This window comes from Tamandua tetradactyla, chromosome 12 (genome assembly GCF_023851605.1).
Source record: "Tamandua tetradactyla isolate mTamTet1 chromosome 12, mTamTet1.pri, whole genome shotgun sequence".
Classification (NCBI taxonomy): Eukaryota; Metazoa; Chordata; class Mammalia; order Pilosa; family Myrmecophagidae; genus Tamandua; species Tamandua tetradactyla.
Window position 1 is genome coordinate 56,311,687 of NC_135338.1, and position 17,463 is coordinate 56,329,149.

General features: G+C 46.9%; 1 protein-coding gene across 7 annotated transcripts in view; it reads right to left on the bottom strand.

Moving 5' to 3' along the window:
* Positions 1-233: 233 nt before the first annotated feature.
* The window catches only part of CLMN (calmin), a 118,383-nt gene continuing 101,153 nt past the window's right edge, over positions 234-17,463 (bottom strand). The window contains exons 9-14 of one of the 7 annotated variants that reach the window (XM_077123460.1): positions 13,194-14,861; positions 7,286-7,476; positions 3,182-3,242; positions 2,512-2,582; positions 2,042-2,108; positions 234-455 (exon numbers count right to left, since the gene is read on the bottom strand). In XM_077123460.1, coding sequence (XP_076979575.1) covers positions 294-455; positions 2,042-2,108; positions 2,512-2,582; positions 3,182-3,242; positions 7,286-7,476; positions 13,194-14,861 — 2,220 coding nt within the window. In that variant the 3' untranslated portion in view covers positions 234-293. Of the gene's footprint in view, positions 457-2,011; positions 2,109-2,511; positions 2,639-2,959; positions 3,108-3,181; positions 3,243-7,285; positions 7,477-13,193; positions 14,862-17,463 lie in introns of those variants that run through there. The other 6 variants (XM_077123459.1, XM_077123461.1, XM_077123463.1 and 3 more) reach the window with 6 other exon arrangements.

Consider the following 17,463-nt stretch of genomic DNA (forward strand, 5'->3'; position numbering starts at 1 on the left):
GGCTATGGCTCAATATTAGTAATGATGCTTAATGTCTTACAAAGCAAGGCACGTGAGAACAGAGCCTCACCTTCAAATCCAACACACACCTGAGTTTGGAGTACATGCCAAAGAGAGAGGAAAAAAAAAAAAGCATTCACAGTTCTTACAGAAAAAAAAAAGGAAACATGAAAAAAAAAACAAAAAACAAAATACTGTCTGCAGAAGTGCCCCATACAAAAGCAAAAATAAAATGAAGTAAAAGAACCCTGCCCCTGGTCAGGTCCTGTCTTTATTATCCAGACACACACACATCAGAGTCTGTTGATGTCCAGCTGTGGGAAGAGCAGCAGGCAGTAAACCAGGAGCCAGAGGAAGAGAATAAAATACATCACATCTGGCTGTTGGACAAACTGCGTCAGCGAGTCGCTCTGCAGGCTCTCGTGTGGTGTGGCTTCCCCCAAGTGGCTGGCCTTCCTGCAGAAGGGAAAACAGAGGCAAGGCAGTTACTAGTGGGTCCCCAGGGCAGGGGAGCCTACCCAGCACAGCCCACGGCCCCCCTACACCAACCTCACTGCCCATCTGGAGAGCCTAGGGTGTCCTCCCTGGCACTGAGCGTGCAGACCCCAAGGCAGAGCTTTCAGACGTGCATACACTCCCACTAATGCCTCATCTCTACACACTGAGCTGAGGAGCTGTGATCCCTGGGCCATAGCTGGGCATATTGAGACTCACAGGGATGGAGCGACTTGCCCAAGTTCACATGATTACTTTGCCATAGAGCTGCACCTGAACCAGGTCTAAATTCCAGACCAGGACACTTTCCATTGCACCACGGCTGCCCTCAAAGAATTCACCATAATGCAGAATTAGACACTGTTAGCTCTCTGTCATTCGTTAGTAATGGAGGGGAACTTCATAAGTAACCTAAAAGAATGGATAGTTCCCAAATCACAGATACTTTTAAAACAGCCATCAGAAACAAATAAACAAAGGCAACCAACCACCCCTCACCCCCACTACCGCCCCCACCCCCAAAAATCAAAAAGCTTTTGGCTTTGGAATATAGCCTTTAAAAAATTTATTTGATTTGTTTTGGCTCAGATTTATCTTTCTTCTTTTATTTTACACATGGTAGTGCTAAAATGACCTTTTTTTTGGGGGGGGGGGGCAAAAATAATAACAAGGAAGCCCAGAAGGGTGCTACATGGTGGCGACAAACAACAGCTCCAGAATTTCTACAGAAGGAAGAGTTAGGGTGACAATCAGAGTGGCAGGGGGACTAAGGGGCCTTAGCTTGAAGCTGCATTTATAGATGCCTAGAGAGTAAGCCTCTTTGGGGTGGCTTAAGGGATGGAGATTATGAGGCAAAACCCTTCCATCACTGCACTGCCTCCTGATACAGTGAGTGGCTGGGGCTAAAATGGGATTAAACCTCTGCCACCATCTACACATGGAGTGATTCACACACAGAGAACAAATAACTGCTTTTCTCTTTCTTAAAAGGGCTTCTAGAAAATATTAGAAAAAATGTAATTGATACTCGTTTTTTATTGCAAAGGTAAATAAATGTGCAGTGTAGAAAGCATGGAGATCCACCAGCTATCTCAACCTTGCTGATTCCATTTTCAAAGCCCCCACCACATAAAAGCTCAAAGTATTTCTCTATGAATCTGTCAAGGCTGGTTAAAAACTTGAATTAAAATTCCCTTTTTATGGTAGGGGAGGGAAGCTTATCTTGCCTCTATTTCGGGAATCATTAGGGCGGTGATCTAAGGACCATTCCTGGGTAAGGGCAATATTTACACAGAGGCTTTTAATTCCAATAATTTAGTCCTTCCCAGCCAGCTCAAATCCTTGGCAAATATCTTTTCAATCTAAGTGATTCAATGACTAACAGGCCTAGGGTCACCTCAGAATTGTCCGCCAGAATTTTAGAGATTTTTTCTGGTTTCCTCTATTCTAAATGGATGGTTTTATAGCAATTTAGCAATTCGACTAGGCCATCTACTGCTTCGACATTAAGAAATACTTTCATAGACATCCTGGCATGTTTGCCTTCCCTCTTCATGTCTGCTCTGATGCCATAAAACTGTAAAATCAGCTCAGTGAGCTTCTGAGTATTGTACCTGCAGTGGCGACACAGAATGGAACAGCCGTCAGCGCTTCAGCTTTGCGGAACACGCACAGCCCACGCACCCCTACGCCCCTCGGGCCTGGCGCTCCCGTCTAGACCTGCCCGGCGCCACTGCTTGGTTTAAAGGCAGCGGAAGCCTTGCAACCCCAACCCGTCTTTAGCACATTTTCTGAACCAAGACATGGCAATGTTGGCTCATGTCTGCTTTTGCCTCCCACTAAGATTGAAGTCATATCCCTTTTGTCTGGAACAAACCCTTCCCTGCATGTTCCCCAACTATTCATATTGTTATCAACAAAATATGGCTTGAAAATAACCATCCCCGTAAGGCAGGCTACATGATTAAAAAAAGAAAAATTAAGGCACAAAACTGAGAGCAGAACAAAGTCACTAACCTGGTTAACATTCGGTTTCTTCTCTCATCCAGATCTGCGGCATTCCTCGATTGAACATAGCTAAAATGATCCTACAGTGAAATTTATAAACAAAACCCCCGCAACCCAATTAGTAAAGATGAAATCTCTGAAACAGAAAATAAAATGATTTTAAACACACAAAGCCGAGCATGCCACGCTTCTCTCAATATTCCTAACATCTAATTTCAAAATCAGACAGCTAAGCACTCAGGTTACTCTACAGCCTGCCCCGCCGGCCCTGGTGAGCTGGAAAGACGCCCCCCCACCCCACCTAAAACCAAGAATCAGAACGTGCCGTGGACCACGGACTGACTCGACCAGAGCTAGTAAATCGCCACCCACTTCTCGCTGCGCCCCCATCACTGAGCACGACATGACCTTTCTAGGTAGGGGGGAGGCTTGGGTGCATTTTTATAACAACGAGGCCTTCTGGCTTTGAAAACATTGCTTTATTTACGTCCCTCCATGCCCAAACTGGATATCCGACTGGATTGTGTCTAGTGACAAGGTTTCAATGTGCTTGTCTTCTATCCAAAAGTATAGTTGTTGCACGTCAGTAATTTCAAAGCTCTGGGCTGGGGAGGAGGAAGGATGGAAATGAAATGATTAGCAGGGGCTAGAGGGAGGGAGAAGAAATTCACGTACTAACCGATTCCAAAGACCTGTTAGTATGTCGTCGAATGTAAATGCTGGAGTCGCTGTGACTAGCCCTGAAAAACAAACACACCATTTTGAATTGGGGCCACCAACAGCTCCCCGTGGCTCAGTTTGACGGTCACCCCCACCCAGAGACCACCACATGTGGATTTAGGCAAACTGTCATTTCAGACCCAGGGACAGTAATGAGAGTTTTTATCCACTATGTCTGCCCTGGTGGGAGTGTGCTTACAAACCGAAGAATGGATATCAGAGGGATGCACTAGGCCCTCGTCAAAAGAAAAAAAACAGGAGGAAAGTCAGAATTTTAAATAGAAGGCAGACCGCCTATTCTTTAACATCATAGGACTTAGAGCAGGAAGTGACCTCTTCTTCCAAGCCTCCTGAGGTCCCCGGCCAAAGCAAAAGTCAGCCCTGAACCTAGCCAGGGTAGCCTGACCCCCTTCTGGGGGCTCCTTCCTGTGAACCTGCTGCTTTCTGCTTCTCAAGTTCTTGCCTTTTCATACATGAAGAGGCTAATTTCCTGCTCTTATGGAGACTGACGTGGGTTAGGGTTGGTGAGGTGTGCCCCTGTCCTAACAGAGGTGGCATGCCCAGGACTAAGGCTGAAGACATCCTCATGGACCTGGGCTGCCGTCCTGGCTCCTGGCTGATCAGCCGGCAATGACAGCCCAGCACATACACGTCTCTGATCAGTTTTCCTTATCTGTAAAATAGGTGATCCCTCCCACATCCCCCTCCCACGCCACGGAGGTGATGGTGGGGATAACAGTGTGCTTTCGGCAACAGTCTCTGGCCCTGCTCTGGCGCTCACTGGGAGAACTAGGTCCTGGTGTTGATGTGCCCCGGTGCTGCAGAGGCACCTCGACTGCCTCAGGGGGTCTGTAAGGCAAGTCCACTGAAAGTCCACTTTTTTCGTTTCCTGAAAAAAGGCACTGGACCCAAGAGTTTACTCCCAGAGAATTCATCACCGGCAGCCTTGGCAGTCCTGCCTGCTCCTGTTCTGAAAACCTATACCGAGGTCTCCCCTTGCCTTGGACACAACCCATACATTACTACAAATCTACTATGTGCCAGGAACATGCTAGGCTCGGGGAGGCGTCAGTCCTTATCCTCACGCCAGAGTCTGCACTAATTTTCCCTCCCTGCTATCACAGCACAGAAATGAGGCAAAATGCACATTTCAAAGTCAAAAGAGACCTGAGTTCCTAGAACCCAGTGGTGTCCTCTATGAGAGCTGACCCAACACACTGGAGAGCCTGGAGCTGCAGGGACAATCTCTTACCCACATGGGTTTGTAATGGATTTCTGATAAAATGAGCAGTGCTTGAAAGCACCCTGCAACATCCCCCCCCGCCCCCAGTTAGCTGGGGGATGCTTGCTCTCTCCCTTCCCCTTTATTTGTGGCATGCTTTGTTTTGGGTGACATGTGTGCACAGTGTAATCAACATGAATTTCAAAGTGGGTTTGAATTCTAGACTTCATTTTTTCAGCCAACATTTAAAAGAACCTACTGTGCACCAGACCCAGGGCCAGCTGCGGAGGACCCAGCTCCTGCCCGCAAGGTGCTGACAGCAGACAGAGGGAGAACAATCCTTCATTGATTCATTCACCCAAAGGATTCTTACTGAATGTCCACTGCAGGCCTGGTGCCCTACTAAATGCTGGGGCTGTGATGGCACATCTTATGCACATGGCTCCTGCCTTCAGAGCTAGCTCACCATGAGCAATCCAGGCAGAAGGAAAAGACGTCCTTATGCAAATGGCTATGGAAATTAGTTTTGATTGATAAAGGTTGTGAAGAGTAGGGGCTATAAGAACATATAAAGGGGGCTCAAACATAGCCTGGGGAAATCCAAGCAGGCTGCTTGGAGGAAGTGGTATTGGAGCTGACACTGAAAGGCTGAGAAGGAATGGAGCCAGAGGTAGGCAGGGGACAGTGTTCCAGGCAGAGAGAAGGTCCTCAGATGCAAAGGACTGTGGAGTGGGTAGTCAAGGAACTCAACTAAGGCCAAGGTGACTGGACCGGGAATGAGGGGACTGAGAGGTGAAGGAAGGGCTGGGAATAAGATTGGGGAGACAGATACCACACTGGGTCTGCAGGCTCTGGAACAATAAGCCTTTCAGCCTCGACCAATGGCACATCCCCGGTGGGGGGGGGGTGACCTGAAGCAGGTACGGCAAGGAAGGCATCCTGCATCTGGGTAGAGGGGGTCTCAGGGCTCAGGCATGTTCAATAACCTTGGGTCAGCCACTGACCTCTCTGAAACTAAAGCTCAGTTTCCTTGTATGTTAAATGGGACCATGAAATAGCCTGGCACATGGCAACAATATCTGCTTGCATTATATCTGCTTGCATTTGCTATGGAGCTTTCACCTTGGCTCCCACGCCTTGTAATCATTACAGCTTTGCCACAACTGGGTGTGAGGTGAGGTGGGATGAAGGAACTGGAAAGGTAACAACTACCAGCTGTATGCAAAGAGCTCACTCTCTCCAGCACTAAACATTTCAGACCTCTGCATGGAAAGGTTAACCAGGCTTCCTTCTCACATGCACAGAAGTAACAGCATACTTTTCAATATTTATCCCCCTTTTGTCTCCTCTTCACTGGATGGGGTTTATTTGGGGGGCAGCATGTATCTAAGATCCCTCGCGCTTCTACCTCCTGCTTCCTTCCACTCAACAGATATTTACTGAGGCACCTGCAGTGTGCCAGCTGTGTGCTTGGGCTCTTTCTCTCACTTGAAATGCCTTCTCCCTCCCTCTCCTAAATCCAAATCCCATTTATCCCTCAAAGCTCAGCTCCAATGACATCCCAGCCCCCAGGCTGCCCTGATCCTCTCCACCTGCCTCTGAGCTCCAAATCATGGAATCCTCACTCTTTCCCCATCCTGACTTTTGTTCCACCCAGTCCTAGTAGAAGAGCTGGGCAGGTCCAACTCTACCCTGTGAGCTCCTGTGGCTTTTTTCTCCCTCTTCTGCAGCTCCCAGGTCTAGCAGACTCTATTGCAGAGTATCTGCTTCAAGAATATTTGAGAATTTCCCTGTCTAGGGAGAAAAGCCAAGTGGTCTGGAAAATGACCGATGGCCCTTCACTGGGTTATGGGGAAGTCACCAAGAGCACTAGTCCTGTAGCCCCCGATTTGGGAACAAAGCAGAAGGGAGGTGGAAAGCTGGGTGTCCTGCCAGCTTCTCAGTATCTCTCTGTATGGGCTTCTCCCTGCCCACCCCCGAGATGCATATCTCAGTGATTTCCCTTAGCAGCCAGAACCACTCAGACTATTGCCTGAAAAGAACAGGGATGAGGGAGGCAGACTGAGTCTGAATTTGAGACTCTAGCTCTGCTCTCCTAAACTGGAAGACCTTGGGGAAGCTATGTGCCCATGAGCTACTTTGTCTGCAACAATGAGGTATACATAATCCCACTTCCCTGCCTAGGGGGTGGCCATAGAATTAGTGAGGGAATGTATGTGATATGCCTGGGTACAGTGAGATGGGTGATGGAGAGATACCAGGGTCGTCTGACATTCTGAAGTTAAACAAATCCCACTCATGGGATGGCCTTGAAGGGACAGAGCAGCTGTGCGCTGCAAGCTTCCAGGGGATCAGATAAAGCTCAGTATCCTCCTGGCTCCTCCCTCCAGATAAATCAACCACGATTACTTCCATTTGGATTCACTTGCAGGGGAAAGCATGATATAAATGCCTGACATCCACAAAGCTGGGACAAAAGGGCACCTGGCTGCATGGGCTTTAAGCACGAAGATGCTCATAAATGGCTGCCCAACGCGCATCGCCTAGAGGGCAGGGGGCCTGCAGGCAGAGCCATGAGTCTGTTCCTTTCCACAGTGCTTTCACTGCTGACTGCTCATTCCCACCCAAACGTATATAGAGTGAGGGGAGAAGGCAAGACTCACGTCCTTCTGACTGCTCCGTAAGAGCATCCCTTCCCCAGGGAACCTGCAGGACTCTGAGCTGCCTGTGCTCTCCAATCCCACCTTGGTCCTCCCCCATCAAATCAGCAACTGGGAATGGGACGAAGTCTGAGTCACTTGTTACCTTGGCCTCTAGGATGAAAAGACACTAATAAAATACCTGGAAGGGACTCTGTGGTCGGTGGGGTCTTCTTCAAGGTCATCTGAGGAGCGAACAGTTCCAGGTGCTATAAATATTGAACTTTCTATGGGGTCCACATGTTTCCTTTTTTCTTTTTTTTTGCAGCTGGTTGGTTCTTTCATTACCTTTTCTTCTACAGGTTTTGCTAAATTTTCCAAGTTTGGGGATTCCTGGGATTTAACAACAAAATAACCAAACACAAATCAGTATTCCATGCTGAGAGGTGATGCAAGTGCCTGCAATTAGCCACCCCACACCGCTGGACTTCAGGCCCCCACATGGCATCCAGCACAGCCTGCCATGGGAGAGAGACCCCTCCGAACCCCTCTGCTCTGAGCAGAACTCAAATGCCTCCAGTCAATGGAGTAAAAAGAGCATGGGGGCTAGGGGGTTAGGAAGATCTGTTTTTTAAAAAATATGTTTTTTAATATTGTTATTATAAACAACAAACAAACATACAAACATTCTTGACATGGTGTACGATCAAGGGCTCACAATATCATCACATAGTTGTGTATTCATCACCATGATCATTTGCTGGAACAATTTGTATCTCTCCAGCAAAAGAAAGAAAAAGAAAAAACTCATACATGCCATCCCTCTTACCACTCCCTTTCATTGACCACTAGTATTTCAATCTACTCAATTTATTTTTAAATAGGGGAACTCAATTGTTCCCCTACTATTTGTTTATTTCTTATCTATAGTTTTTACTTATCTGTCCATACCGCAGATAAAAGGAGCATCAGACACAAGGTATTCACAATCACAAAGCCACACTGCGAAAGCTATATCATCATACAATCATCTTCAAGAAACATGGCTACTGGAACACAGCTCTACAGTTTCAGGTACTTCCCACTAGCCACTCTAATACACCATAAACTAAACAGGGGATATCTACATAATGTGTAAGAAGAACCTCCAGGAAAACCTCTTGACTGTTTGAAATATCTCAGCCACTGACACTTTATCTCATTTCTCTCTTCCCCCTTTCAGTCAAGGAGGTTTTCTCAATCCCTTGATACTGAGTCCCAGCTCATTCTAGGATTTCTGTCCCACTTTGCCAGGGAGGTTTACACCCCTGGGAGTCATGTGCCACATAGAGAGGGGGAGGGCAGGAAGTTAGCTTGCCGTGTTGGCTGAGGGAGAGAGAGGCCACATCTTAGCAACAAAAGAGGTTCTCTGGGGGTATCTCTTAGGCCTAATTTTAAGTAGGCTTAGCCTATCCTTTGCAGGGGTAAGTTTCATCGGGACAAACCCCAAGATTGAGGGCTTGGTCTATTGATTTGGTTGTTCCCACTGCTTATGAGAATATCAGAAGTTCTCCAAATGGGGAAGTTGAATGTTCCCCCCTTTCTCCCCATTCCCTCAAGGGGACTTTGCAAATACTTCTTTATTCACTGTTCAAATCACTTTGGGATTTATTGGGGGCATCCAGTATCCTAGAGAAACCTACAAGATCTCATGCCCTATTCAAGGTTCCATGTACTTACAGTGTTCAATTACACTGTCCATATAAGTTAAATTAGGAAAAGCACTAGTTAAAATATAAATTTTGTACCAAATAAATATTTTTTGCTTTAGTCTTGCATAGAAGTCGAAGTTTTAAAATATGAATGACCATCTATTTTCAACACCCTGCAATATTGACATTCCTCTCTTCTTCCTCATGCAAAAACATTTTTTAACTTGTACATTTAATCACTATCATTGTACACTCTAGGCATTCTTAGATTATACCAGGAAGATCCGGTTTTAAATCCTGGCTGAGCCTGCCATGTAAACTTGAGCAACTGATTTTGTCTCTCTGAACCTCAGTTTCCTCATCAGTCAATGGAGCATAATAACTGCTATCCTCTCCCCAGGATACTACATTGTTTCCTAAAAAGGATGCCTCTTACTGTAGGCGACAGTTGGACCTTTCATATAACCATCATCCCACTTAAACAGAGGAAGAAATTCTGGAAGCCACGTGGGCCGAGAGGTGCAAGGTGGCCCCTGGGTTTGGAGAGGCAGACACACAAGCAAACATGTAGCTTGGGGAAGGACATGTTGGGGTGCCTATGGCTGAAGGTGAACTACAGTGTGACATCTCTAGCTTTCATTTGGTAGGGACAGTTCTGTGACCACTAGTCCACAGCAGGCACACTGAAACCCAGCTGCCACGTTCACGCCTGAAATCCAGAAGTGTGGGAACCACTGGAGCCACCTCTCTACAATTCCTTTAGAGCCTGGAAGTACCTGCCCAACAGGTGTCTGAATAAGAGGATTAGAGTGGCCAGGTCAGTGGCACCCCAGGAGAACAAAGTTTCCTGCAAATTTACAAAAACCCTTGGGATTTAAAAAGACAGTCCAGCCTCGTCATCAAGGGACAAATGCTACCTTTTCTGAATGGTGAAAGAGAAAAGGATTTTTGTCTTTCAGATCAGAAAAAGAAAAACTTTTGTGACCAAGAAATCAGGATTTAAGGGATGATTTTGATTACTGAATTGTTATATAAATATTTCTTTTTGCTTTCTGGCATATCAGAGTTGACAGGGAAATACCTGACATCTCTGAGTTGTAATCCAGCTGCCTTATCTCTGATAATGGTTGTATAGCCCTTATCTTCTGCATAAGAGCTACAATCTTTACACAAGATTGTAAAAACCTTGTGACTAACCTTCATTGGTACTGAGGTTTTTCCAGTTTTTCAACTTCAGAGTCTTGTAATCACTAAAGACAGCCCCTGATGACTGTTAATGAAGGGTCTTGGGTCTGCCCAGAACTAACCCACCCCAAGTCCCAAATTATCTTGAGGACGGAGATTAGAGTAACTTTAAGAGGGCCCACCTGACATGCACAGTAGCTTAGACTCTACCTACCAGGCACCTACACCCATTCTGCCGTTGTCTTTCCTGCACCCGGTGACTAAGCCTGTAGTCAGTCTGCGCAGGCTCAGTCATCAGCGCACCTGTAATAACTTCATCTGGGGCCACTGCACTCACTATCCTAAACCCTGCCCACCTTTTCTCTAATACAACTACCTGGATTACTGCAGTTCGGGGAGACAGATTTTGGGCCATTAGGCCATCTGCTCTCCTACTACGTGTGCTGTAATAAACTCTTTCTCTCTTTGAAACCCCCGTTGTCTCAGGAATTGGTTTTTGAGCCTGTCGGGCTGAAGAATCCATGGCCTTTGTCCGCTAACACTTTTGCCACTTCCTGTCTCTTTGGCTGGGAAAAGATGGCTTTTTAGTTACAGAAGGACCAGGTGTTAGAGAAACGCTGCATTCCTCGTCTGCTAGTCTCTCAGGAGGTCAGACTTACAGATCTCACTGTGGTGGGGACTCAGGCCCTCCCTCCACTCTCAGGGATGAAGGCTGGGGCTACACTGGGAGCCAGGAGCAAGGTGGGCGGGCCCAGCGGGCAAATGCTCCTGGACGGCTGAGAACCCCAGGAAGCAGGTCATCTTCAGGAGAGGCAGAGTTGATGCCCCTGTTAGGGCAGTGGAAAACGGGACTCCAGCCTCCATCTCCTGATTCCCACTCTGGGGCTCCTTCATCCACCCCCAAATCGTGTGTTTCTGTTGCCTTGGCACAATTGGCATTTGGCATCTAAGGGAAGGAAAGCTTAAAAGAATGAAAGGCCACATTTGCATTTCCACAGGCCAAATTCAATAGGACAGGAGAGAGGATGTGAGCCGCTAATTAGTCATTTAAAGTAACAAGGAGAGGGAGAGATGCAGCTCAGTTTCTTTCCTCACTACCCACTGAGTCCCCTTTCTTTGGTCCTAAATGAGCTTTTGGCCCATAACAATCTAGAGACTCACTCCAGGGCCCAATCCTCCAGCCTGGGGACAGGACAGCCCATCTCACCCAAGAACCTTCTCCAGCAGGAAAGGCCTGTGCTGGCTTCAGACCAGAGCAGGTGGGGAAGAGGGCAGGTGTGGTGCTGGCACTTGCAGAGCCACCCAACCTTTTTCTCCGTCCGTCCTAAAGATGGAGAACACATGGCAAAGCAACCAAAGAACCAAAGGCAAGCGGCCCTGCAGGCTGGGCACTAGGCTGGGAATGGACCGGAACTCTGCTCTTTCCGGTGCTCCAGGCGCTGGGTAGTGGCAATCCCAATACAACTGAGTCGCCACTCTGGCCTTGCTAAATCCTAACTGTCTTTCAAGGCTGCTCAAATTCACTCTTGAAATGTAGTGCTCCCAGAACACAAGTCCTTCTCATTCCACTGGCTGTACCTTGGGGTGCACCCAACACTACTTTCCAGAACTGCACCATGTTTATATTGTTACTTCATCTACTTTACTTTTGCTTTTTGCCTCCCAAACAGTCATGCTATAAACCTCTCCTGTACTTCCAGGCCTGAAAAGCACTGTGCTGGGCTCTGGGGGTCCAAAGATTAGCACACAAAACTCATTCTCTCCTGGGGGAGAAAAATGAAACCCATGCAAATTAGGATAAGCTCTAAAGTAAAGAACTATAAAGAACAGTTACCATTGTTCAGAAGAGGGAGCAACTGTTCTGAGGGGAGGGCTTCTGGGAGGAGGTGCCCTTGTGTTGGGCTTTGAAAGGTGAATAACTATTTGCCCAGTGTTGGATGGGGAAGGACAGTGCAGCTGTAGGGAGGCTGCTGGGCTAGAGGGGCGGGCGGGAGGGGTTACGGGCAGGGGGGCTGTGATGTTAGAGAGGGGAGAGTCTTGAAGGTCATGTTAAAGAATTTAGGCTTTATCCTGGAGACAGGGGTAGGGGAGTCTGAGAGGCAGCCCTCTGCAGGGTATGGAGGGAACTCAAGTAGAGACAATGGGATGTGACCAGGTAGGAACTCAGTGCTCAGGGGTGGCCGACGCCCTCTGAGTGTTGTACTATTTCCTACCTTGGCTCCTGTGCACATGCCACATCCTCTGCCCAGAACCCCCTCCCCAGTTCCAGAGGCTGCCCCCCGATGCAGTCCTGGTGGGTATGGGTGGGGGGTGGGGGGCACCCCTCCGATGAATCCCCGGATCCCTTCACAGGACCTGATCCCTATGTCTGATGCCATATTCTCTTATGGGGGTGGAAGGGTGGGGGTGGAGGTAGGGGCTCACACTCCCCAGCATTAAACACTGAAGTCTGCCTTGTCCTCTTTACCTTCTGTCTCACATGGCTGCACTGAGAGTGGTGAAGTTCATCCAGGGGCCGGGCCTGGGCTTCTCTGCTCCTAGGCTTTCAGACTTCCTCACCCCAGGGCCCCGTCTGGTTTGGGATCCACCTTCTGGCCGCAGCTGCAGGAGGGTGCCCCCACCCCCCACCTCACTGCAGAATCAGCCACTCACCCCAGTGACCCACCTGAGCTGCTGAGTGATGAAACCGGAAGGCCAAGTGGGAGCTAAGTGCACACCAGCAACTCCAGCTCAGAAACCTGAGCCCCTCCTTAACCTGCTGACACAACTCATTTCAAACGAGAGGAACCACACAAAAGGCCTGAAAATCAAGGCTGGAGCCCAAAGTCAGGCCTCGCTTTTTCTGTTTTCCCAGGATGCTGTAGGAGAAGGGGGTTAAAATCCACTAGCAGTGATTATTATTATTTGTAAAATTATTTCTACTACTGTCATGCTGGACCTTTAACCACGACCTCATGTGATCCCCAAAGCAGCCCTATAAGGAGAGCCGGAACAGGGGTGAGGCAAGCCAGATCCCCAGGGTGCAACATTTAAGGAGTGAACCCTGCATTGCAGGAGACCGAGTGTGAACCTCTCCTTAAATGTCACACCTGGAACGCCTGGGGGTGGGTGGGGATCTCCTTGTCCCTATTTTATGGAGGAAGAACCCGAGCTTCAGAGAAGTACAGCATTTCCTAGTCCCCCACCGGTGAGGGCGTGACCCAGAGTCCCTGAATCCTTTCCCACCATCAATACCTGATTGTTGTCTGCAGGGGCCTGGCCACTCTCTCTGGCCTCCCCTTGCCGGTGGTCCTCATGGCTGTGGCAGGGGGCAGCGTCCCAGGCTGGGCTGGTGTCCACTCCATCCCTGTCGGGATACTGCACCCGGAGGCTGGCACCGGGAAGGTCCTCTTTCGTTGCCGAAAAGCTGCAGCCGCTCCGCAAGTCATCGGCCGCCTCCTCCCTGGGATCCAGGTCGGGCAAGTAACCGTCAGGTTCTTCGGGATCCATCTCTTCGTTCTTCAGCTCCTCTGAGCCTTCTGCGTAGGCCTCCAAAACCGCAGCCAGAGGAACCTCATAGTGCGGGTAATAGAAGAGGTCGTGTGGGATGACAGAAATCTTTGACAGAGGCGGCGAGGGCCTAAAATCCAGGCCTTCTTCGCTGTGGCTCCTGAGTGTCTCCAGGCTGACACTGCAGCTCGGGGGGTCAGAAGGCAGGTCTTCATCCCCCTCGAGGTCTTCGGCTTCCCCCTCGTCCTCGCCACCGTGGCGGTGAGGGGATTTCTGCTTTGCCTTTTCACATACTTCTGGGTTTTGATCCACAGGTGACTCTTCCAGAGCCAAAGAGCCTTGGGCTTCTTGTCCAGGGCCCTTGGGAAGCGTGTGCTGGTCAGGCTTCACCTGGGGCTCAGGTGAATCTTTCCATTTGTGGGCAGATTTAGCTCTCCTTTTACTCAATTCTTCAATACATTCCTCAGAAATGGCATTCTCAACAGGTTTTTCTTCCCGAGGCAAAGGGTCTTCATTGAAAGCGTGGCTGGTAGAAGCAAAATCAGCTAGGTCACTGCTAAATTTAGAGGCTTTTAATGGTATGCCTTCAAAATAGTCTTCATTATCCATGGCTTCTACAGTCAGCAGCTTAACCTTGATCTCCAAGCAGTCGGCCAAGACAGTATCTTCTCTAAGAGATGAAAGAGAAGAGCTTTCTTCCTTGTGGGTGGCTGTACTTTCCAATGCCCCATTCCAGGAGGGAGAACCCTGGGGAGACTGAGAATCTCTGATCATACCGTCCACCGATGAAACATCCTCGGGGGGCTCGTCTGAGGCTGCTTCCACAGTCTTTGCGGCTTCCTGTTTCAGTCTCCTTTCCTCATCAGTCTCTCTTGCCAAGATGTATCCATCCTGCTTCATCAATTTCTTTGCCTTTCTTGGGCTCCCATCAAAGTGAAGATCTTGGCTATGGAAAGAGTCCTTACTGCAGGAAGCATCCTTGTAAGTATCTGCCTCGAAGTCAAAGTGGACAGTTTTCTTGATGGGCAAAGAGTTGGACCTGCGGCCATCCTTTTTGGATGATAAAATGGAAGACTCTGGAGGTGGCTCAGTGGTGTCATCGGTCTTACACGAGCCACCCTGAAGGACCTGGTCAATGATGTGCTGCATCAGCTCACTGGAGCTGTCCGACAGTGCCTGGCCAGAAGCACCACCCAGGCAGGGCTGCAGATGGAATCCCTTTGCGCTCTCGGGCTTGTCACAGACAAAGACTTTAGAGGGTGGGGGGTGACTGGTGTCATGGTTAATGGTGTAGGCACGCTCCCCATTTTCAGTCAGAAGCAAGACTTTGCTCTCCTGTTCAGAAGAGGTTTCTTTAATGTGGACAAAGGTGGATTCGATAGGGAATTCTTTATCTGAGTCCACAAAATCTTCCTGAAAACAAACACAGGACAAAGTGAAATAGGAGTGCTTTAACACACCCTGTATTCAGCTCTCAAAAAGCACAGCAATCAAACACAAAAACATCACTTCAAAAGTAATGCAAAAACAAGCTCCAAACAGATAGGTTCAAACAGACTAATATCCAGAAATGTGACAAACTATTGAATGCCAAAGAGAGAGAATCATGAAAGCTGAAAAGGAGAAGCAAAGGGTCATACATAAGGAGCCTCAAGAAGGCTAAGTGCCTGTTTCTCATGGGAAACCATGGAGGCAAGAATGCAGGGGATGACATATTTCAAGTGCTGAAAGGAAAAAAATTGCCAGCCAAGAATTCTATATCTAGCAAAACTGTCTTTAAAAAATGAGGGAGATAGAGACCTGGATTTGATTCCTAGTGCCTGCCCATGCCAAAAAAAGTAAAAAATGAGGGAGAGATTAAGGCATTCCCAAATAAGCAAAAGCTGAAGGAATGTGTTGTCACTCAACTGTCTGAACAAGAAATGCTTAGAGGAGTTCTTCAGGTTGAAGGAAAGGACAGCAGACAATAGATTGAAGTCATATGAAGAAATAAAGGTCTCTGGTAAAGGTAATGAAATGGGTACGTATAAATACCAATATTACTGCTTTTTGTGTTTATAACCCCTCTTTTTACTTTCTAAAGCATCTCAAATGCAAATGCATAAAAAGTATATGATAAATCAATACTTTGGCCTTATAACGTATAAAACTGTAATTTGCAAAAGAAACTACCTAAAGGTGAAAGGATAGAGGGGTATAAGAAGGTACTGCATGTATATTATTAAAGTTAAGCTGGTATCAAAGCAAATGAAATTGTGGGGATTTATGATGTTAAATTTAAGCCCAATGGTTAGCACAAAGAAAATATTGAAGAAACATGCACAGAAAGAAATGAGAAAAGATTTCAAGCTTTCACTACAAAAATGGGGGAAGGTCTTGACTAGACATTTCTCCAAAGAAGATATACAAATGGCCAACAAGCACATGAAAGGGTACTCAACATCATTAACCATTAGGGAAATGCAAATCAAAATCACCATGAGATACTACCTCACACCCATTAGAACAGCTATTATTAAAACACTTAATGTAACAAATGCTGATGAGGATACTGAGAAATGGGAACCTTAGTACATTGTAGGTGGGAATGTAAAATGGTGTAGCTGCTGTGGAAACAGTTTAGCAGTTCCTCCAAAAGGTAACAATAGAACTACCATATGGCTCAGCAATCCTACTTCTAGGTATAAACTCAAAAGAACTGGAAGCAGGGATTCAGTCGGATATTTGTACACCCATGTTCACAGCAGCATAATTCACAATAGCTAAAAGGTGGGAGCAACTCAAATGTCCAACAACAGATGAATGGATACACAAAATGTGGGATATCCATACAATGGAATATTATTCAACCATAAAAAGGGCTGAAGTTCTGATAAATGCGACAATATGGTTGAACCTTGAAGACCTCACGTTGAGTGAAATAAGTCAGACACAAAGGGACAGATTTTGTATGATTCCACTTATATTAAATGGCTAGAATATACAATTTCCTAGAGACAGAAAGCAGATTACAGGTTACTGGGGTGGTGGAAGGGAGAACGGGGATTTAAGGTATAATGGGTGCAGGGTTCCTCTTTGGACTGACAGGAAAGTTCTGGTGATGGGTAGAAGTGAAGGTAACACAACATTGTGAGTTTAATCCCACTGAATTGTATAGTTGGGGTGGTTATGATGGGAAAATTCATGTTGTCTATATGTCTTCACAATTTAAAAAAGAGAGAAAATGAAAAAAAAAAGAGAGACAGAGAAAGAGAAAAGGAGAGAGATTAAAGAGACAATAACAACTAAAAGCAACACATGATTCCAGATTGGATCTAATAAAGGAGAGACAAGCCCCAAAGAACGTTATTGGGATGTATGAAAACAATTGGAGTATAGACTGCAAGGTTTATGTCAGTGTTACATTTCTTGAACTTGAGAACTGTACTTAAGGTGGTTACATAAGTAAATATTTGCAGGAAATGAACACTATAGTATTAAGTGTTCAAGGAGCATGAAGTGTGCAACCTACTGTCAAGTGTTTAGAAGACAGATGGATAGCTAGCTAGAATGATACAGCAAATGTGGCGAAATGTTGAAATTTGGTGGATGTTGGGAGTTCTCTGCATGAGGTAGGTATTATTTTTTGCAAATGTCCTATAATTGTGAAAGTATTTAAAAGATATATTTTTAAAAGGGTACTTTCAATTAAAAAAAGTAATGCAAAGTGTTCTGATTCAGACATTAGTAGTTGTAAAAGGTTATTTTTGGGTCCATGGGCAGTTCAGTGGTAGAATGCTCGCCTTCCATGTGGGAGGGCTGGGTTTGAGTCCCAGACCATGTGCCCCCACGCCCCCCCCCCCCAAAAAAGCTATTGTTCCTGCTAAAATATGAAGACACCATATATATTAAAAAAACACTATTTAAAAAAAAAAGCTATGGATGCAAAGAAATATCAAGGAACTTAATTCTAGAGAAGGAAGAGCCTTTCCAAGGTGAGCAGAAGTCGGCAGCTACTTCATACCTGTGCCACTGC